This window comes from Nymphaea colorata, chromosome 11 (assembly GCF_008831285.2).
Source record: "Nymphaea colorata isolate Beijing-Zhang1983 chromosome 11, ASM883128v2, whole genome shotgun sequence".
NCBI classification, from domain to species: Eukaryota; Viridiplantae; Streptophyta; class Magnoliopsida; order Nymphaeales; family Nymphaeaceae; genus Nymphaea; species Nymphaea colorata.
Window position 1 is genome coordinate 9105778 of NC_045148.1, and position 23056 is coordinate 9128833.

Sequence of the window (23056 nt, forward strand, 5' to 3'; positions counted from 1 at the left end):
ATCAGGTGCTGGACCTAGAGTAAAATCTTGATCCAACATCCATTTATGGGCTTGGGCATGGAGATATCATCGATTAGGATGAGCGAACTTTATTTGAACTTGGGCACCCGTTCAATTCAATGTTCTTCTCTTCTCAATCGAATCTGACGTTCGTATATATGCCTTTTCACAACCAAAACACATGTTTTTTAATGCATTTCCACTATACCCAACAACACCTGTACAAAATTTGAATTCGAGTGCGGCGGTGCGGCACATCTCAAAAAAATCAGGTGCGGCGGTGCGGTGAAGATATTTTATTAATATTATTATTATTATTATTAATTTTTCGTAGAAATTGAATAACACAATTAAAATTATACATTTTATGATAGTGGGAAAAAATCAAAAAAGAAATGTTTGAAAAAAAAGGCAAACAGATCGTTTTATATGAAAGCCACCATTCTTTAGTCCTGTATTGTTTTTTTTTTAAGAGAAAAGAGAACATATAATATATCTATAGATGTCTTAAATTAGATTTAACGGTGACGGGTGAGAATGGTGGATTTGATTTTGTGGATTTTGGATTTGGTTTCATTTTGAAAATAGATCCAGATCCAAACAGATCCAAACCATACACGCAGATGAACTTGGTTTGGATTTGGTTTCGACTCGGAACTAGATCCAACCCCCGGGTGCGGTTTGGGTGCGAGCTCATCATCGGGTGTTGATTGGGTGCGCACCTGGAGCGCACCCGCACCCGGCGGGTGCGGGTGCGAGCTCACCCAGGTGACATAGTTGACATCTGCTTTATTTGAAATACTAGCAAATCATTAAAAGTGATTAAAGTCCATCACCTTTAAGATGTAATCTTGGATTTGGATCGATGTGACCAACATCAAAATTTCTACATCTACCAGTTTGCTTATTCAAGTAGCAACATAGGTAGAAATTTCTGTATAGGCCTTAACTCTAACCTTTTTACATGGGTAGAATCTAAAATGGTACCCCCTTTAGCACCAGAAGTTTCTGTTGCATCAAGTACCAATTCCGTCAGCTTATGCTTCACGTTTTCCATGACGTCCTTCCCATTAGATACTAATCGTCGAGATCATCATCTTCCAGGCCCATTATCTGGTGATCCTGCTTCTTGGTAGTTTCCTTGCAGTTTAAAAACGAGTAAGGCCTTCTGAGTGATCAACTTGAGGGACTTGCCAGTCGGCTTCTTCTTCCAGAGCAATACGCGGGTGGTGGGCACCGACCCATCAATAGAAGGCCATAAACACGGTTCTGCCATTCTCTTCTGTCGCGTATACTTGCGCGACTCCCCTCACTTCCAAGATGGTCAACTGCCTCTGTGCGTTTCTCTATAAGATCTGGCCTGCAGGCCGACGCCCCAAGCCCCCTCCTTCCCCATCTCTTCCTGCCACTGAACCAACAAGGCCTTCGGAATCAAGCCCTCCTTCTTCAAACATGGCGGAGACCACCAGACTGTCTCAAAGAACTTCTAGTCTTGTATCAGAGACACGGTTCGAGTATGATGTCTTCCTCAGCTTCAGAGGAGAAGACACGCGCCATGGCTTCACCAAGCACATCTATGAGGAGCTCGTCCGCATGCAAGTCCGAACGTTCTTCGACAATGAGGAACTGGAGACGGGCGACAAGATCGGAGATCGCTTGTCCAACGCCATCAAAGGGTCGGAGATTTTCGTGCCCATTTTCTCTGTGCGGTATGCCGATTCGAGATGGTGCCTTATGGAGCTAGCGGACATCGTCAAGTGCAATAGGCTGATCATTCCCGTCTTCCTGCACGTCAATCCAGTGGATGTGCAGAAACAGGAAGGAACCTATGGCTCCCCGTTGCCTGGCTTTATGGGTCGTTTTGGAGAAGAGAAAGTCAAGGAGTGGAAGGAGGCTCTGAGGGTTGCAGGAAAGGCCCCTGGTTTCACGCTCGATGATGACAGGTCTGAGGTTCTTCTCCATGTCTTTTACTGAAATGCTCAAAACTTGAGACGGGTAGGCCAATTCTGAAGATTAATTTCGCAAAAAGTCGTGGTGTTCGAACAATACCTCCGTCCACTTACCTGGATAAATTAGGATAATTTCTTCTCAGCTAGTCGGTACTTTCTCAATGAATCTTTGCTGCTTTTCTTAGGTTTAGCAAGAAAAAAGGATCCTGATAGTTCTGACATGTTTGGATTCACTCACTTGTCGAAACAAGTGAGACTATAAATCTAGCAGGCTGCTGGGACAGCTATCCGCTTTCCCGCATTCCAGGGAGTCTCTGTTCTTTCTCCCTTTGAGCAAGTGCATTCTCCCTGACAATTTTCTGGGTGCTTGAAGCATTATGTATCCAACTCAGGAAAAAGTAGGAGAAACGCATGTATTTCACAAAGCATCGTCTTTTCTTATTCTTTTTATCAGCAAAAGTAGATACACCCAAATTTAGCGTCAAAGTTTTCTGCTACTTTTTCTTTTAAAAGATTAGAGGCCGGTTTGCTGGTCAGTTTTGGACTTGCTGGGTGCCAAATTGTTCAGTACCCTTCCCGGGTCTAGATCCAGCCTGGTAATACCCAAATGGGGTCCTCTCTAGCTTGCGCCCTGAGGCAGCTTCCAGGTGCTATAATCTGCCTGGTTCAAGCGCCGGTCAAAAATGAGAACACCAGCCTCTGTTAAAGAACAGAACCCGTCTTAACAAGCCAATTTTGCATACTGGTTAGGGAGCTCTTCACGCTTGTTTGGTGATCGAGGAAGGATGATCTCCTTGTCGGCCATGAATAGTACAGAGCATCAAGATCTAAGGCGAAAGTTACGCTAAAGTCGGTGGCTTGTCTGGTTGCATTATTGCTTCCAGAAAGATTCCTTCCTGGCTGGCTAAAATTGACTTCACTCTGTTCGGAGTCAATATACTTTGAAGGTTATCAAGTCAGATGGAATGGGCAAGGAAACCATAGCATGAGGACTTGGACTGGGCCAGGAAAGCCACCACTTTAAATTGGATAAGCTCTGCTGGCCATGGGCTTCAATTAAGAAAGCACAGGGCACTGTTGATTGACCGAATTTTATTACAGTAAACTGAAGCCTACATGGAGCAAATGAAGTTGATCTGATAGCACCATACCAAACTCTAAGTGCTTGATCAAGCTTTTCATTTCTGAGTCATTGAAAGGGAGTAAACTATTGCGTTTTTAATTCTTGCTTATACGATGCTTCATGATTTTGACATTAGCATAAAGTTGCACGATGTATTCCATGACAATGAATGTCGCAGAGGTTGTGTATTCTTCTCCTCTGCTTAAACACATCCACCGCTCGAAGTGTGCAATATGTTTTGATTAACTGAACTGTTTAATATGGTAAAGGGCTTCGTGATTTTATCTCATTGTGTCATACACCGAGGTCATGATTCATGACTTGCATCACGAGATAATACCTGGATAGGATGAACATCAAGGCCATGGATCTTCTCACGTTGCCAAGCTCACAGTAATGTTAAGCATCATTTACTAGCCTCATGGTTGCAAAAAATATCGTAGGTGAGAGCAGCAACTATGCTTACTGTCACATATTTACACGCTTTCTTCTATTTTTTGTTGGCTATTGCAGGGACGAGGAAGGATTGATTGAGAAAGTTATCAGAAAGATCATGGAAGAATTGAAGAATCCTCCCTTGGCGCTGCCAAAGCACCTTATTGGGACGGAATCCAAAGTGCAGGACGTGATGAAGCTGTTGGATGTGGATGCCAATGATGTCAGGATGGTAGCAATACATGGAAAGCAGGGGATTGGAAAGACGACTCTTGCAAAGGAAATCTACAATAAAATATTTCTCAAGTTTGATGCTTTTTTCTTTTTTCCGGGTGTCAAAGAAGCTTCAAGAACAGATGGTCTTGCGTCTCTCCATAAGCAACTTATCTGCGGGCTTCTGAAAGTGAAAGAAGAGCCATTCCTGAGTGATGTTGATAAAGGCAAGAATGCGATCAAAGAAAAAGTCAGTAAAGGAAGTGTTTTCATCGTTCTGGACGACGTCAGTGACAAAAACCAGCTCGATGCACTGGTGGGTGACAAAAACTGGTTCCGTCCAGGTAGCAGGATCATTATCACCACCGAGGATGACTCTTTCCTGGACTCCAAGATGCATAAGAAATACTCACCAAAAGAATTGGATGATGAAGAAGCGCTTCAGTTGTTCTGCTACCATGCTTTCGGAAAAATGGCACCACCCGAGGAATACTTTCGGCTTTCAAAGCAGGCTGTTGCCCTCTGCCATGGACTTCCTAAAGCTCTGGAGAAGCTAGGATCTTTTCTATCAGACAAAACAAGTGAGGACGAATGGGATGATATGTTGAACAAACTCGAGCGGTCACTTCCAAATGCTATTCTGCATTTGGTATAGATATGCTGGCAACTAATGAAATAATCCAATATGCATTCAGTTGTGTTGGGGATGGGAAATTAAAGTCTTTCTGCATCTTTTCTTGTAAAATTTATGTTCATTTCTTCATACCGTTGTGTTACGCCAGAGGATTTCATGTATAAGAACTATAAATTGAGATGGCCAATTACTTGACCTGTGGTTTCCATTTTGATGCTTCATGGTTGCATCTTAGCAATAGTCATTCTTCTAGCGATTCTTTGCGTGTCTTCCTAATATTACATGCCTGCCTTTGTTCATTTTCTTGTCACTCCATGATATAAATGTTACTGTAAAGGTTCACCGCGGAAAATTATGAGGCTAATGAGCCAGGGCCAGCAGTGAAATTCGCAAAATACAGTGAAAAAATGTGCGACTACTAATCTTGATGGTTCCCTTTAACGGAAATTGTTTCATCCACAATGGCTGGGAATTTCAGGCGATGAACAAGATGGAAAGGGAATGGGTCATCAATTCTACGGATTATTCGGTTTGTTCATTGTTTATGCTTCACTGAAGTTTCAGAGAGGTTCTTAACCCAGTAAATAAAAGACAAATCAAAGGGCATGGTTGATTGGACTCTGAAGAACATTAAGTAACAAGAGAGAGAAGTTAATAAACAGAGAACAAGCGGAGGATTCACGTGGTTAGAAGTTAGAACATTATAAGGCTACATCCACGAAAGCAAGAGCTCGACCCATTTTCATTGACCTAAGTTAGAAGAGAACAGTCACAAAAAAACAAAGTGCGAATGTGGTGTACATATTGCATAAGACGCAACTATGTTCGGTTATAAGCAGTTGCCAAGGAAATAGCAACGGATAGAATAATGTGGCAATCAAAATAGCAACTGAAAAATATACGTTGGCAACCACAGCAACACAAAAAGAAATTTCGAACTGCAAACATGGGCATTACGAGTTTCCCCAACAATATAAATTCCTTCAACAGATTCAAGGTGATCTTGAATCATATGATTTCATCTTCTGCAGGAAACTGCACAGTTGTTTTTCTTCTTTTTTCTTGTTCTTTCTTTCTTTTTGTTGGAGAGAGGGAGAGATGATAACATAGATGTATTTTTCTGTCCCCAGATCTGAAAGTCTTATTTACGGTGTTCGCAGAGCCCATTCTTTCGGCATGAACCCTTTGTGAAGTTCAACCTGTAGATAAACATATAGGCAACTCATTCAATCTGCGCAACCTTGGTTGTTGGGGCTAGAATAGTAGGATTCTCTTTTAACGAAGAACTCAAGACGATGATAAAATACGGTTGACGCGATTATAGAACAAGGGCTTGGAAATGTCCCACAGTGAAATTGCAACGACTTCTTGAAAAATGAGGGAGACGAAACTTTGCGCAGTTGCCATATTAAATATACTCTGCAACTGTCGTCTTCCTGCCAGCTACACCAAGTCACGGTGGTGGAGCCTGCGCGGTCAAATCGTTTTCCCATTTAACCATGGAATGACAGCTGCCCACATCACCTGTAACAAGTCCATGGCAAGGATGGGGCCGCAAGCATCTGCAAAGAATAAAAATTGAAAGCCATAATCCGCCATTTTTTCCTGCAGTCCAGAAGAAATCCAAGTTGTGGTTCAATCTCTCTGAATAAATAGGCAAGTGAGCAACTAATCCTGATGAACAAAGCGCAGACTTGGGTCTCAGATACAAGAACGTGTGAATTGACCATCACATCAATACAGTAATCTGCTGGGAGCCTGGGACGTTTTAATAACTATTGGTTGGTTTAATCTAACATCTCAAATTTCTGATGGTAGCAGACGACAAAAGCTTCCACTATCTCGCTATCGGTGAAGGCGTTGGAATTAGACTCTTGGCATGATCAGAGATTGTTAGAACTTGAGATCATATATAAATGGTAGTCGACGTTCGTGTCCACAATTAACTTAGCCAGTTGATGTTCTGCCGTTTACTTTTGCCTTTCCATATGGAGTTGGGCTCTTCCTAACTAAATGACTGAATTCACGTCACCTTAATTCATCGTTTCCCATGAATGGAATCAGATACGTTTCCCTCATCGTAAGCCGAAGGCAACCGTCCGAACAACAGTGGGGCCGGTTTACTGTGGGGAGCACGTCATAACTATGGAAGGCTAGATGCTCTGGAGGTCTTGCCCTCTCCTTGCTAGTTTTCAGCAAGAACAAGAAATAAAATGGCAACCAACGGCAAAGGGAAGAAGCTGGGGGAAACTGTCGGCGAATCCCGGCCATCCAATGTGACGAAGTTCGACGTCATTGTAAGCTTCAGCGGCGGAGAAGAAGCCATCGATGCCTTCACCGATCTGCTCTATTCAGCCCTCCTTCGCGACGGCATCTCCGCATGCCGCTCCAACGGCGGGGATGATGCACCGGAGGGAGAGCGCCTTAGAGAAGCCCCTGATGGGCTGGGCATATGCGTGCTCATCTTGTCTGTGTCCTATGCAGCGTCGGAACGGTGCCTCACGGAGCTGGGGTGGATGGTGGAGCAGCGCCGCTTGATCTTCCCCGTCTTCTTCGACGTCAATCCGTCGGACGTGAGGCGCCAAAAGGGAGCTCTGGAAAGGCCTTTCCGGAGGCATGACGAGCGCCTCGATCGTGAGTTGGTGTCTGGGTGGAAGAAGGCGTTGGAGGAGGTGGGAGGCACAAAGGGCTACGATTTGACCGTCGAAGAATCAGGGTCAACCGTCACTCTCTCTCTTTATCTTCTATTTGGTCCGCCTGACCTTGGAGTTTCCTTTGGTGCATTGGTTACGCTGTGGGATGGATTTTGATTTCTCCGTTTTGTCACTTTTTTTTCATCTGACACTTTAGCTATGGTCCTGGCAGATAATTTTATTGTCTTGGCAAGAGTTTGGCTCTTGCTTCTATGTTTTTCATAAATCTTGCTTAGTGTCAGCCTTCGCTACTCTATATTGATCGTGCGACAGCACTTTTTGTTGAAGCATGTTTTGGTTGTTCGGTTTCTTCACTATCGTTTGATTATCTTGGTCTTTTATTGTCTCTTTTCCCTCCACCGCCTTCCTTTTGGCCAAATGTTGAGCAGCGAATGCTTGGCCAGCTTGCAAGGTTAGCAGGCGAAAGTCCTTTCCCTTGCCGGTAGAATCATCCTACTTCTCCATGCTCTTGCTTTTTATAAGCCACCGGCAGCCACTTTCACCAGTTTTAATCGTCTTAAGCGTGTTTTCTCTGAGGAGGCGACTGGCCTTCATATTGCCTTATGTAGTAGTTTTAATCGTCTTAAGTGTGTTTTCTCTGAGGAGGCGATTGGCCTTCATATTGCGTTATGTAGTGGGAGGTTGTTACTCGTCCTCAGCTCTTAAGGGGTTCTGGTATCCCTATTTTGCTCCTGGTTATGGCATCTGGCCACCTCTGGCCAGCCCATTTTTCCTTTTCTTTGGTTCAAATATGCACTCCTCACTTCTCATACATGGCATACCTTTAGCCCTGTCGGTTATGCATCACATATTTGGAAGAACATTTTTTTTTTGCTCTACCGACACTCATCAATGTGGCCCAGCTATCTCCAAACCTTGCCCCTTCTTGGTTCGTCTACTGCCTTTTTTACCTGTCTTGTGTTACTATGCTACTTTTGGGTCGGTCGTTCCATGGCTCCCCTATCGTGCCTTTTGGTTCTCTAGCCCTTCACCTCGTGTCATGGTTTTCTTCTAGTTTCTTCTTGTTGACCAAATTAACACTTTAGATCATCTTCAGCATCTTGAGATCTATCTACCTAACCAATGTCTTATTTGCCTCTCTATTGCAGAGTAGAAACACCACCACCGCCTGGCCTTCCCTCCCCCATTCACTCCTTCTCTCCTTAAGGCAGTTCCATCTCTTTTCGCCCTCACTTTCAGTCAGTCATCAGAGGGTTGCATTTTTGCATTTTACCTGACGTCTTAATTCATTTGTTGTTGGTGGTGGGTTTGGGAAGGGTGCGACAATCGCAAAGAGTGTCGCTTTTGTTGGATGTACCATCAAGGTAGATGTCCACCTTGCCCTTGCATTGGTTGCAAGATTGCAAGATGACCCGTGCCTCGGACCAGCTAGCTCAGTCTTTATTTCTCCTCTTGTTTATTGTTCTTGTGCTGATTTTTGTTTCTGCATGTTTGTTATTGCTTTTACTTTCTTTGCTATTTTTCTTTTGCTGCTTTTACCTTTCACTTTTATTACTTGATGTTTGGTGATGTTTGTCACTGCTTTTGTCTTGAATAAATTCTCACTTTGTCGGTACTTTGCTTTTATTTTATCATGATATTTTTTTCGCTTCTTTTTCTATACTTTTGTAACTTGTATGCATCCATTTTCTTTTGGATGTAGTCTCTTTTAATATATTTTTTTTCAACTCTCTTCTAATATACATGTATTTCTTAATAGATCCCAATTTTTAATTACTTTTCAAATTTACCTCTTCCTTTCCAAGCATCTAAATCTTAACCATCCAATGTCTTGATCAGACCGGTTATAAGCTATGGAAGTGATCTAAAAAAACTTTTGCAAATTTTTTTTTTAAATGATTTTCAAGATCAACTATGAGAAAAAGTTTGAGTATTTTCATGTCTAATAAAGATCTCTTGAGGATTCAAGAATCAACAATCTGAAGGGTTTCAGCTTATTGAAAGATCTTTCTAAACATTGAATCATGCTAATCAAAATTCTTGTGGGTCCATGCTAGGATCAAGAAAAATTTGTAAGCATGGACAACTTGGATATTGGCAATAAAGATAAATACATTTTTTCTCATCACATTTTGCTCCATTAATTGCAGACAAGAAGCAAAGTTGGTGCAATTAATTGTAAGAGACGTCTTGAAGAAACTAAGCAACGCTCCCCGCTCTGTGGCTAAGTACCCTATTGGAATTGATTCTCGAGTAGAAGAAATGCTAAGCATGTTGGATCTCAAAGCTAATGATTTTCGTATGGTGGGGATAGCTGGCATGGGAGGAATCGGGAAGACCACCTTGGCCAATGCCGTTTATAATCAAATATTTTCCTTGTTTGATAGTAGCATCTTCATTTCAGATGTCAGAGAAATGTCTAAACAACCTAAAGGACTTGTAACTCTACAGAACAAACTATTTGGTGGGATTTTTGATGGCAAGATATCCCTTGTAAATAATGTTAGTGAAGGAATTGGTGTGATTAGAGACAGAATGCATAGTAAGAAAGTTCTCATTGTTCTTGATGACGTTGATTGTAAGGAGCAGTTAGATGCATTAATTGGAGACCGTGACTGGTTTAAGAAAGGAAGTAGGATCATTATAACGACAAGAGACCAGCATGTACTTCATCTACACAAGATAAAGGAACATGAGATCTATTGGCCTAAAACGTTATACTTTGATGATGCTCTCCATTTGTTCAGCTATCATGCGTTTGGGAGAAACTGCCCCCTAGAACAATATCAAAAACTTTCTGAAGATGTTGTTCGAGTAATTGATGGACTGCCATTGGCACTTGAAGTAATTGGCTCATCTTTGTTTGATAAGAGAAACAGAGAGGACTGGAAAGATGTCATAAGAAAGTTAGAACGAGTTCCTTTTGATGATGTTCAAGAAAGGTTAAAAATAAGCTATGATGGGCTCGATGTTTTTGAAAAGCAAATATTTTTGGACACTGCGTGCTTTTTCATTGGAATGGATCAAGAAGATGCCATTCACATATGGAGAGGTTGTGAATTTTTTCCTAGTATTACAGTTAAAGTTTTGATGCACAAGTCTCTTATAAAAGTTGGTAGCGGAAACCTACTTGAAATGCATGATCAACTTCGAGACATGGGGAGAGCAATTGTGCAAAGCGAAGACCATCAAAATGTTGGGAATCAAAGTAGGCTGTGGAGCCAGGATGAAGTTCTGGATGTGTTCAACAATTTCAAAGTAAGTCTCTCTCTCTCTCTCTCTCTCTCTCTCTCTCTCTCTCTCTCTCTCTCTCTCTACATGTTTTTGTGAGTGTCATTGGAAGAATCTCAAAGTATGTTCTCGTGTGGTTCATCAGGGTACACAGCGCATTGAAGGGATCATTCTTAATTTGCAAGAAAATGGTGGAGCCGCAATGGCGAAGAAAAATATACAGAGTCAAGCTTTTTCTGCATTGCACAATTTAAGGCTTCTTCGCATCAACTATGTGAGCTTGATTGGCAGAAGCAAAATTCTTCCTTCTAAATTGAAGTGGTTAGAATGGCATGGCTGCCCATTAAAATCATTACCTCAAGGATTCAAGCTGAATAACGTTGTTGTTCTGGATTTGTCTGATAGCCATATCACTCATGTGTGGAAGGGACCTTCTTTCTGCAGAAGAAAGGTTGAAAATCAATGCTTTTTCATTTTTTATTTTATTTAGAGAATTTTTTTTCTTACGTTTAATTTATGACTTTCAGGTCATTGACAAGATAAAAGTTCTCAATCTTGGAGAATGTAGGCAGCTAATTGTGACACCTAACTTTTCTAGGCATCCAGGATTGGTAAAACTAGTTCTCGAAAAATGTCAGAGCTTGGTAAAGATTCACAAATCTATTGTTGTTCTTAAAGATTTGGTTTCCCTGAAATTGAGAGGATGCACTAGCCTGGAGAAAGTACCAAAGGAGATATGTAGCTTGCATAAACTCAAGTTTCTTGACATAGCCAATTGTGGCAAAATTAACAAATTGCCTAGAAATTTAGGCAAAATGGAATCTTTATTAGAGCTCCATATTGATGGTACAGCAATAAAGGAAGTACCTGCTTCCATGCTACTACTAAAGAGCCTTAGTCACCTCTCTTTGAATTCATGCTGGTTATTGAAGAATTTGCCTGATGCCATTGGTGAACTTGTATCTCTAAAGGAATTAGAATTAGATGGCACTGAAGTTGACAAAATACCAAGTTCGATTGGATCATTAAAGAAGCTTGAAAAACTAAGTGCTCGTCAGTGCAAATGCCTTTCAATATTACCACATTCTATTGGTGATACAAAAAACCTAAAGATGTTGTTACTTGATGGAACCATAATTGAACAACTTCCTGATTCAGTGGGATCATTAGAAAATCTGAATAGATTGACCTTAAAAAAATGCAAGCAGCTCAAACACCTGCCAGTTTCGATGGGACAATTGAAGGCTCTCAATCATCTATACTTGCCTGAAACTAGCGTCACAGAGTTGTCTGAAGATTTTGGCATGCTTTCAACATTGACCATACTTGATATGAAAAAATGTGAATGTATAAAAGAACTCCCTACTACCTTTGGAGGTCTCAAAGAGCTGAAAAATCTTTGTCTAAGATCCAATTGCATGCTCACCATGCTTCCTACTAGTTTCTCTCTGCTATCTTCCTTGAAAGAATTGGATGCTAGCCGGTGCAACTTAATGGAAAGTGCTATTCCTAATGATTTTGGGAATTTGACTTCATTGGTGTCCTTGAAGCTTGGCTACAACAAGTTTTGTAGCTTACCGAATAGCATGAGGAATCTTACCCAACTAAAGAACCTATATGTGGAAAATTGCACAGAGCTTCGTTCATTGCTTCATCTTCCCTCTTCTCTAGTTCATCTTGATGCCAAGCACTGTGTTTCCTTGAATAGTATTTGTGATCTTTCAGACATGGAGAACTTGGAGGAGCTTGCTCTCACTAATTGCTCAAAGCTTGACGATGTAATTGGCCTAGAGAATTTGAAAGCTTTGAGATTCTTGTACATTGACTGCTGCAGACACCTTCGTGATGCTTGCAAGAGTAGGCTGGTCAAGGTGCCTATCGCTGAACAATTGATTTTGTTAATTATTTTGATACATTAAGGTTATGCTTCTTCATTTAATCTTATGACTATTGCAGGGAATATTCGAAAATCTGAAGTATTTCAGCATCCCTGGAAATGATATTCCAAGATGCCTCATGTACAATCAATCATTTTGTGAGATTCCAAAGTTGTCAACAAGCACTATTAAGATCAAAGGGTTGATTCTCTGCTTTGTTTATGTCATCATTGAAGAGCCAGCGAATGGTTATCCCGATATACCAGGTATAGTGGACATTCAAATTATGATCATGGTAGATGGCAAGGAGATATTTAGAAGCACGTTAATAATTCATGGAATTCCAAAGCCCAATCAAAATCAAATTTATTACTGCCACTACAATGAGCGAGATAAAGTTGCTTTGTTCCTAGAGGATGGAGGCAGAATTGAGGTGTTGAAGAGAAGCCGACCATACATAGAAGGTATTCAAATTAAGAAGGTCGCTTTTCACGTCTTTTACAAGCAAAGAGACCAGCATGAATTGATGGAAGGTCTACAAGCAGAAATGAATGAACTCGTGGAAAATTCACGAGAAGAAATGATATTTTGTGACCTAGCCAAGGGTTTTCGTTCTTTGTCAAACAGTGGTAGTATCAAAAACACAAACTGAAGGATATCATTTTGCAATTCTTAAAATTTTCATTTTAACTCTTTTCTTTCACCTCTTTATATTCAAACATATACCACACAATCTTGTCAAGATACAAGTTTATATCTAGTGAATCTTGGGGCTCATTAGCCATGAATTATACCCACTAATCTAGTTAAACCATGATCAAACCAATTTTGGCTCTAAACAAGTGGCTTTGTAACACAAGAAGGTAAGCTTACAAGATTCATTTGGGGTTTGTATTATTTATTTTCATTTGCTATTCAACCTTGCTTGGAAAATTGTTTATTTAGATAGTTACCAGCCAATTATTGCATTTACAAGACATTTGGTAATAGGAAGACTAACACGGTGTTCCATGAGTTTGTCCTAGAAGTTGGTCAAGATTCATGGGACACTAGAAGGCAGTATTCCATAATTTGTTCTAGTCTTTGAAACACATATTCCTAGTGTTTTTGTTGCCAAATTCTCTCCATAGGGTATAGTGTAGCTAATGGAGCTGGCAGTAGATGAACTTCCCTATTGTCTATTTGATTCTCATGAGTGCAATTCTTCAATGCTAATAAGGCGGAAGTACTATACTAGTTGATGAAAGTACATTAGATGTACACTAAGCTGGACCATGATGGTAAGGGAAAAGAAAGGGGCTTTGGCTATCATTTGAGCCAGTGGGAACAAATACTCCTTTTGTCAACATGTAACCGACTAAGTAATGAAAAACTATCAGTTTGCCAAATTCTTTGTCTTTCCCAATTTTCTATTTCATATTTCTTTTCTTGGAACCATGGTTTATTAGTTTGAGTAGCTTAATCATGCCTTTGATAATGGAATTTTAGCAATGACAATCATATTTACAACTTACGAAATTTTCCAAGGTTATAGTGATCTCAATTAGGTTGATATTATGGTTTACTAGCTTTAACATGAACATTTAGAAGTATCAAATGACTCGAGATGTATTTCAGATTAATGAATTGGTTTGGTTTTAACAATCGAAAGCAACACATCATTAGAAGGTGTTTGAGTGACTTTGTTATAAGGTTGGCTTTAGTGAGATACTAAGATTTCAAATTAGAGTTCTTCAACCAGAATCATTGTAACAACTTCGCCTCTTTGTGGCTATGCTCCACAAAGGTAAGAACTAGGACAACTTAATAATTTATCCAACCCATTTGTAAACCCTCCAAAAATTATAAAAATTCAATATTGGATTTCGATTTTTCACAATATAGTGCTACAATCCAATCCCTTTTAAAGCACACATGTGTGCATATGCAACCTCGTATATGAGTCTTGAACCTTGTTTTGATATCAATTATAGCAATTTGACCTACTTTCATATTAAGCTCTATGTCCTCGTTTGACGGATCCTGACTTGCTTCCTAGTACCTTTAGTTCTTGCCCTTGAAAGATAAGAATCAAGGCAAGTAATCATTTAAACAACCTAATTATAAACCTTTGAAGATTTCCAAGAATTTTGAATAAGGAGCCAAATTTTTTTCATAATAATGCGTAACAATTATAGATCTTTTGTTCGAAAGATGCATAAGTTATATTTCTTCATGCATCTCCAACCGATGGATTTGAAGTCCAACCCTCTCCATTTATTGTTTTTGTTTGCCTCAAATCTTAGATTTGAAATGATTTTGTATCCTCATATGTAAGCAAAAATTTTCAAATAAAGTGGTTTGAAATGCCTCCTTTTAAAAGTAAAAATGAAGGAAGAGAGAGATTGGGGGAAATCACTAGCCAAAATTTTCCGTGTGATCTCCTCCCTAGGAAATAAGCTTCAATAGTGAACAACTTGCATAATTAAAAGATATTATACTTTTATAAATCGGGTTCTTTATCTATGCTTCTTTATTTGTTGCCAACATTTATAAAAACGGTAGATGTTAGACAGATAAACGTTAAAGGGATAAGGAACAATCTCAGCTTTTGATTTTTTTAAAGATTAGCAATTGAGAACAAAAATAAGGAAAAAATGATTAAACTACTATTAGATGACAAATATGCTCATCACTTTTTCTCTTGGTTTTTTCTCTCAAATGCTGAAAAGGGTCATCAAGAACTAAAATTGTTCTTCATTTGTCTTGCATGTCAATCTCTCTCTCTCTCTCTCTCTCTCTCTCTATATATATATATATATATATATGTGTGTGTGTGTGTGTGAAATGAGATCTCTAAAAAATACTCCAGCGAAGAAAAGTATCAACGCTAGATCTTTACCCCACACTTGTATACGGTGTGCATGAAGAGAAAGGAACTTCTTTTATGTCTAACAATCAATGCTGTCCCGCCATAGTGCTTGACAAAACAGTTGGGGAATAAATGAGGTGTTCCATCAGGAAGGAGCAATGTAACAGCAAAGTTGAAGCAATCCTTCTCTGTAGCAAGTGGTGTGCTTTGTAAAGTACTCTTATTGCGATTCTGTAAAATGTTAGGTTTGCTGCCTGCCTCTCTTCAAAAGATTCATCATTTAACCGTGGAAGCAAGGTACTTCTTTTATTATGAATGAAGTGTTCAAAATTTTTTAACCCTCCAACGCTCTTCATAATTCCAAATGAGGACGGATCTTTTTTCAAAATGTTTTCGGTTTCCTCTTTTCTGGATTTGTGAGTACAATATCTCGAAATTGTTGAACTTCACTATATGGTCTCTCCTTTCTTCCTTCTCACTTCTCAGGCTTTCTATATGCTTTTGCTAAACGTGGAGAAACAAGGGAGGGAGTGAAAGAGAGGGAGGGAGGGAGAGAGATGGCGTTTGGCGCATCTCGGCCGTCCAGTGGCTTCCGGTTCGACGTCTTCCTGAGCTCCACCGGCGGCGACTTCGCCGGTTCTCTGTACGACAGCCTAAGTAGGAGCGGCGTGCGGACGTTCAAGGAAGAAGAGAGAACGGCTGGCCAGGACCGCCCATCTGATCAGGCGATGGATGGCTCGGACGTGTTCATAGCCATTCTGTCGGAGTCGTACCCCGGGTCCCGGCGGTGCCTGAGGGAGCTCGCCAAGATGGTGGCGAGCGGCCGTGTGATACTGCCGGTCTTCTTGGACGTCGATCCGTCGGACGTGCGGCGGCAGAGGGGGCCGCTGGAGAGGGCGTTCAGAGAACACGAGAGGGACAGGGCGGTGGAGAAGGAGACGGTGACGGAATGGAGGGAGGCGATGACGGCCGTGGGGGAGATCAAGGGCTACCATCTCACCGACAAGGAACGAAGGTGCGTCTTCAAACTTGAACCAGCTCATGTCTGATCAACCTCGTTATTATAAAGATTAAAACAAATAAAACAGAGTGTCACGGGCTGACTCCTAAAAAGTCGGCCAAGACACAGAGAACAATTAGTATTCACTCCCAACTCTGAACATTCATCGAATAAGGCATGAAATTTTTTGTCAAAATTTTCAAAGAGCTTCTTCTTCCATGGAAAAGTTAACGTTGGGTCAAATTTACAAAATTTCTTCATGTTTCATGGCATACCTTCATAACAAAAAAAGTTGACAACCCATTAATGCACATTTAAGAAATGACGTCTGATTGGATTCAAATTTAGGTTTGGTTTTAAATAAATATTCAACCGGTTAATAAGCATCTACACCGGTACATAAATTTCCCTAAATTCAATATCTACATATTTTGAAAATTGTGGGGTTTATAATATGTCATAATGCAGTTGGGATTTCGTTGCGAATTTCTAAACTCGGATTTGGATTTATTTTCAATTATTTGTGTATGGCATAAATTTTTCTTCATTTGCATTTGAACGTCAATTCAAATCTAAATACGTAAACATTTGATGAAATAGTTACATTTTATTAACTTGCTCTAAAAATTGATGCAGATTCATAAAACTAATTTGAATGTTATATAAGTCTGCCTCAATTTTTAATTTATTAACTTGCTCTAAAAATTGATGCAGATTCATAAAACTAAAAACTAATTTGAATGTTATATAAGTTTGCCTCAATTTTTAAGGCATTTTCACCATTTTATTAGCCAAACGACCCTATAGAAATATCGAGCACATTCAATGTGTGACATGTGTAGAACCACATCGACATGTGTAGAAGCTGACTTTTTTCTTTTTCTCGTTGACGAAAGAATAATAGACATCCTCCACTCCGTGAAGAATTTCTTATAAAAAAAAATGAGTGCTTATATGTTGACTTTCTAAAGTTTGACAGTAACTTGTTATTTGCTCAATGGTCAAATCATTTTTTTACAATTTTTTTAAATAAGTAAAAGCACCAAACATTGCTTCATTGAACAAATGTTATTAAAATTGGCCTAAATCAGCAACAGCAGAAAATTTAAAAGCTAGCCACGCAACAAATGAACAAATAAAATAAAATATAGAGACGATTAAACAAAAATTATTACTCCAGAAATGTAGAGCATAAACTAGTTAACCAAAGTCTTGATAATTAATCAATGGTACGTTCGTGATAATGCACAGGTTATTGCCATTCTTTTTGTTTCTAGCGAACCTTTTGTTTTAGTTTTCTTGGTAATATTCTATGTTTCTTTTGCTTTTATACTCGTTGAAGATTTCTCTAATATTTAAAAGCTATTGCGAAGAATAGTTGTTGTAGGCGGCAGTCTCTATAGCTCTCATGTCATCGCCATTCATGATTTTTGTTTTCCACATATACTTTAATATCTGTCGTTGGACAGGGACGACACAAAGTTCATTCAGTTGATCGTCAGAGATGCTTTGAGCAAACTGAGCAGTGCACCACTGGACGTGGCAAAATACCCAGTTGGAATTGATTACTCAGTAGAATCTATAAAGCGTTTGTTGAGTCTTGAAACAGAAGACGTTCGAATGGTAGGAGTCCTTGGAATGGGAGGTCTGGGAAAGACCACTCTCGCCAAGGAAGCTTTCAATCAAGTATCTCAACAATTTGAGAGCAGCATCTTCCTTTCCAATATCAGAGAGGTCTCAAGACAACCTGGTGGGCTCGTCACTCTGCAAAATGAGTTGATAAGCAAGATATTCAGAGGCAAAATTCATTCTATACAATACGTTGACCAAGGAAGCGAGGTGATCAAGCAGAGGATTCACAGCAAGAAGGTTCTTATAGTTCTCGATGATGTCGATGATGTAGACCAACTCGATGCGTTGGCAGGGGATCGAGATTGGTTTCGAGCAGGAAGCAGAGTTATAATCACAACGAGAGATGAACATGTCCTAAATGTCAAGAAACTAAAGGAGCATGAAATCTATAGAGCCCAAAGATTGCATTTCTACCCATCACTCAAACTGTTCAGTTTTTATGCCTTTGGCAGAGACCAGCCTCCAGAAGAGTTCATGGCTCTATCTAGGGATGTTGTTGTGGCCATTGATGGATTACCCCTGGCTCTTATAGTAGTTGGCTCATATCTGTTTGACAACAGAAATGAAGAGGACTGGAGAAATGTCTTGAAGAGTTTGGAACATACGCCTCATGAGGATGTTCAGCAGATACTCCAAATAAGCTATGAAAAACTTGATCAAGAAGAGAAGCACATATTCCTTGATCTTGCTTGTTTCTTCATTGGAATGGACAGGGAAGATGCAATTCATATATGGGAAGGCTGTGGCTTTTCTGCAAAGATAGCGATTAGGATCCTTTTACACAAGTCGCTTGCAAACATTGATGAATCGAACAAGCTGGCGATGCACGATCAGATCCGAGACTTGGGGAGATCAATTGTTGAACAGGAAAACCCTACAGAGCCTGGCATGAGAAGCAGGCTATGGTTCCAAGAAGATGTCTTGAACGTACTAAACAATCTCAAGGTATGGCGACAGACATAAAGTGCTTCCATTCCATTTGTGGCTCTGCTACTACTTTCGCACTATGTAGTATTTTCTACGCCAAGTTCTGCATATGGCACATCAGTGACCGTGCTCTCAAGCTAAAGCTACGATGGTTTCTGCAGTGTGATCTAGGCTCTGGTTGGGACCCTTACATTATAATAAAAATGCAGTTTCAATGTTTTATTAACATGCAGTGCCATGAAACATGATGCCCATTCTTCAGGATGGTTTCTCTAAAAAAAAAAAACTTCTGGAGATTGGCTTTTATGTAGTTGGAAACTTCATGGCCAACATAATGTTTTCGTAGCTGCTTTCTCAAACATTGAAGGCGAGCATGTTGCGAATTGCAACATATTTCTCCAATATAACAAAAGTAATAACAATTCTACAGCAGCCTTCTATTCAACGCGAGAGTTTTATCCACAGTTTTGGGTCTAATGCCACACTAAATGCCCAAACAGCCACTTATCTTTTTATTTGTTTTGAATACCCTTTTATACTGCATACTGTATCTCTGATTCTCTTTCTAAGCCATCAGTTCGGTCATGAACAGGGAACAGAAAATGTGGAAGGAATTACGCTCGACTTTGGAAAGAGCATTGAACGGGCAAAGACATCTTTGTGCAATGAAAGTCTTAGGCCATTAACAAAGCTTAGACTTCTCAAGATCAGTAATGTGAATTTGACAAATGGAGTTAAGCATATACCAACTGACTTGAGATGGCTTCAATGGCAAGGTTGCAGTATGGAAATGCTTCCTCATAATCTAAACCTCAAAAAGCTTGCTGTTCTTGACTTATCTTATAGCAAGATGTCCCGTGTTTGGCAAGAACACTGCTTTCAGAGAAAGGTCATTAAAGATTCTGTCGTTTGTCTTTCTATGAATTATATGGTTCCATTAATCCCAGTGGCTCTTTTATTTGCAGATTGTTGATGGGATCAAAGTTCTTCATCTTAACCACTGCTCCCAACTAGTAGTCACCCCCAACTTTTCGAGGCACCCAAAATTGACGAAATTGACGCTTGGACAATGTCAGAGTTTGATAAGCATACATGAATCAATTGGCTACCTAAAGGACTTAGTTTCATTGGATTTAAGTGATTGCTCCAGCCTGAAGAAAGTGCCAAACTGCATTGTAAAGATGAGATCTCTTAAAATTCTCATACTTTCTGGTTGTTCCAAAATAACTTCTCTGCCAAAGAAATTGGGAGAGATCGAATCTTTGGTGGAGCTTCTCCTTGATGGCACTACTATTACTCACCTTCCTGAATCTATAGTCCAGTTGCAGAGCCTCTGCCGATTACTCTTAAATGGATGCCTGTCACTGAAAGCACTGCCCAATTCCATTGGCAGACTATGCTCCTTGAAAGAACTGTCACTAGATTATACAAAAATCCAAGAGCTACCAGATTCTGTAGGTTCTTTGAAAAGGCTTCAAGAGCTAAGTGCAAGATCATGTGCCAGTCTTGCTATATTACCCCATTCTATCGGCCAGATGAAATCCCTAGAATTTCTATTATTGGATAATAGTAGCATTGAATGGCTGCCTAATACAATAGGGTCCTTGGTAAACCTAAAGACATTGTCCATAAGAAGATGCAAGAAACTGAAGTGTCTTCCTAGTTCTATGGGGAAAATGAAAAATTTGTGTCATATCTACATGAATGAAACAATTATATCAGAATTGCCTGAGGATTTTGGAATGCTGTCAGATTTGCGGATACTAGAAATGCAACAATGCTCGCTGATCAAGTTCATCCATGGAAACTTCGGAGACCTCCAAGAGCTGCGGGAACTATCAATGAGGAAAATGTCGCAGATCACCATGCTTCCATCCAGCTTTTCCCGACTTTGTCACTTAGAAAAGCTGGACGCTAGTCTATGCAGTTTGGTGGAGAGGAGTATACCGAGTGATTTTGGAAATCTAACTTCACTGGTGACACTGGATCTAAGCCACAACAAGTTTTGCAGCCTGCCATCCAGCCTGAGCGATCTCTCCAAGTTAGAGGAACTCTCTGTAGCTCACTGCAGAGAGCTTCAATCTCTCCCTCCACTGCCTTCATCTCTAAGAAGGATGAGTGCGACAAACTGCACTGCCTTGCAAGAAATACCAGATATTTCAAATTTAAAGAACCTGATGGAGTTGCTTCTGACTAACTGCGTAAGAGTGACCAATTTGGTCGGCCATGAAAATCTGAAATGCTTGAGATTCTTACATTTGGACGGATGTAGAAGTCTTTGCAAGGGGGCGATTAACAGGCTAAGCAAGGTACCTTTTTAGAACCTGCAGCTGACACATGCTATTGTTCTCAAGTTCTCACTTGTCGCACCCGCAATTTTCTTGCAGGAAACACTTCAGAAATTGGAAGTATTGACCTTTCCTGGAAGCAAAATTCCCACCTTTCTGACGCATCAGGAATCTTTCTGTGAAATTTCAAAACCCTCCGACACCAATCTTAAGTTCAGAGGGGTGATGCTGTGCTTTGTTTATGCTGTAGAAGAAGAAGTGATGATCGAATTACAGGATCTACCGAGCTTACCAGATATCCAAATTAAGCTCATGGTTAACAACAAGCAGGTCTTCGGAACAACCCCAAAAATCCCAGGAATTCCAAAGGTTCATGAAGATCAAGTCTACTTCTGCCATTTTAAAGAGAATGGTAGGGAGCTTTACTTCCTTAGAGATGGCGGCAGGATTGAGGTTGTCAAGATGAGCGCACCAATGATTAGAGGCGTTCAACTTAAGAAGGTAGGTTTCCGTGTTCTTCACAAAGCAAGGGATACCACGCAAGCAGGCGAAGCCTCTGAAAACGAGTCGATCTTTCAAAGTTTGGCAGAAAGTTTTAGTTGCTACTAAACTGCGCCGACTTGTAATCCTTATCATTTTGGAACTGGCAACTCTGTTATCTACGTTCTAGTATTCTCTCAGCAGTCATATCAGTGGCTGCAGTTCTACTTACTCTGCAATTTGTTCATAAAATATGGAAAAGTGACTACTGTGTAAATGGGTCAAATTATGATGCATTTAGTTAATAGATTAGGTGAATCAATCGATCTCCTCTTTGTTCTTGTTCAGTAAACAAAGAAATTTTCATATGGGCACACCCATTCTTTTACCACAATCTGAAGAAACCGACCCTCACTTTCTTGGTATAAGCCAAATTTCGATGATCACTGTCGATGGGAAAGTCACATTGAAGATGCAATTTAAGCTAAGCCGGTTCACATGATATCCTCTTATTTTATGAGTGACTTGACACTTCCTAACTTGGGGAGACAACAATACGAAATCAGACAGCTTCAGGTTTTTATTTGACGGCTAATAAAAGGTTGTGCTTATACAAGAACTTGAAGAACGTAAGGCAATTATTGTTCTAATTTTAACTAACATGGTTGATTTGGAACTATAGTTAGCCCATTGGTGACTCGATAGGCTCTACAATTTTTTGACATAGTGTAGAAGTTCAGCTTCTATTTTGGTGTAAATCGGCTTTAACAAGAACAGCCTGTCTAGCCGGAGAAAGCCCAGCCCAGCCCATTCATGGACTGGACCTTGGGGAGATAATCCGGCCCAGGGCCTAACAAGCCATCGGCCTGACCCGACTGTTCACGAGCCGGATACTGGCCGGTCCGACTAATAAATCCGGCCAGTATTCAGGCTCCTTAACCGGGCCGGCGTGCCCCAGCCAAATGCCCAGCTCTAATTGGAACGTCTGAAAGCCTAAACGTTGACAGACCTTAGTTCCGTGCAGTTTACTCGCATGGACATTTTTGTGAAGCCGTCTTGTATACATATTGTTAATCTGATTTTTTTTTTCAGGCATTGGAATCAGTCACTTTGTGTTGATCCTACCAAAGCTCCAAGCTGGTGCGACATGAATCAGCTGACTCCATTGAGATTTGAGAGTCGGATCAGATTCACAGACAAGAATACCACCATGAAATTTTCAAAAGAAGATTTCCCTTTTTCCAAATCCAACCCATTGGAACCCTGATGCAACTCTCGCGGCCCCAAAAAAAAAAAAAAAATTCTTTTGCAGTTAACTTTCTCGAAAGATTATAGTGCCGGATTCTGGATCAGATAAGAGATGGAAGGCATCTTTATTCTGATAAGAGGGAAGAACCAGGAGCACCTGTGATTTTAATATGCGCAAAGGGTGGCCGCTCTGTCCATTCTTGAAATTTGTCACAGGCGGATTGGAAGACTTTGCACATCATCAAAGGAACACATCGCCCACAACCCAAAACCAACCACCACCCACCACCATCACCTTCTCTTTCAAAAGAAACAAAACAGAAAGAGAAAAGACAATAGTATCACCCACGACAAACCATTCACCACCATTTCTAAAAACAAAAGGAAAATAAAGATTTGAAGTAGCTGGACAAGAAGAAAAGCAAAGAAAAATGCAGAAATGCGAAAACATCAAGCGCAATATAACAAGAGAGGCTACGTGAAGTAGAGCAGTAATAAACAGAAGAAGAAGAAG

The 23056-nt window shown here is 40.3% G+C and overlaps 2 protein-coding genes across 2 annotated transcripts; both read left to right on the forward strand.

Moving 5' to 3' along the window:
- The first annotated feature begins 1103 nt into the window (after positions 1–1103).
- On the forward strand, positions 1104–12806 carry LOC116263544 (disease resistance protein RUN1-like). Its single transcript, XM_031643282.2, has 7 exons — positions 1104–1943; positions 3586–4369; positions 6544–7070; positions 9159–10266; positions 10385–10690; positions 10767–12110; positions 12196–12806. The coding sequence occupies exons 1-7, from the start codon at positions 1321–1323 to the stop codon at positions 12766–12768; spliced, it is 5265 nt and encodes a 1754-aa protein (XP_031499142.2). The 5' UTR covers positions 1104–1320; the 3' UTR covers positions 12769–12806.
- Positions 12807–15503: 2697 nt separating this feature from the next.
- LOC126410528 (disease resistance protein RPV1-like) lies at positions 15504–21056 on the forward strand. Its single transcript, XM_050080519.1, has 4 exons — positions 15504–15982; positions 17437–18544; positions 19119–19415; positions 19492–21056. Exons 1-4 carry the CDS (start codon positions 15525–15527, stop codon positions 20845–20847), a joined length of 3219 nt encoding a protein of 1072 aa, XP_049936476.1. The 5' UTR covers positions 15504–15524; the 3' UTR covers positions 20848–21056.
- Positions 21057–23056: the final 2000 nt, after the last annotated feature.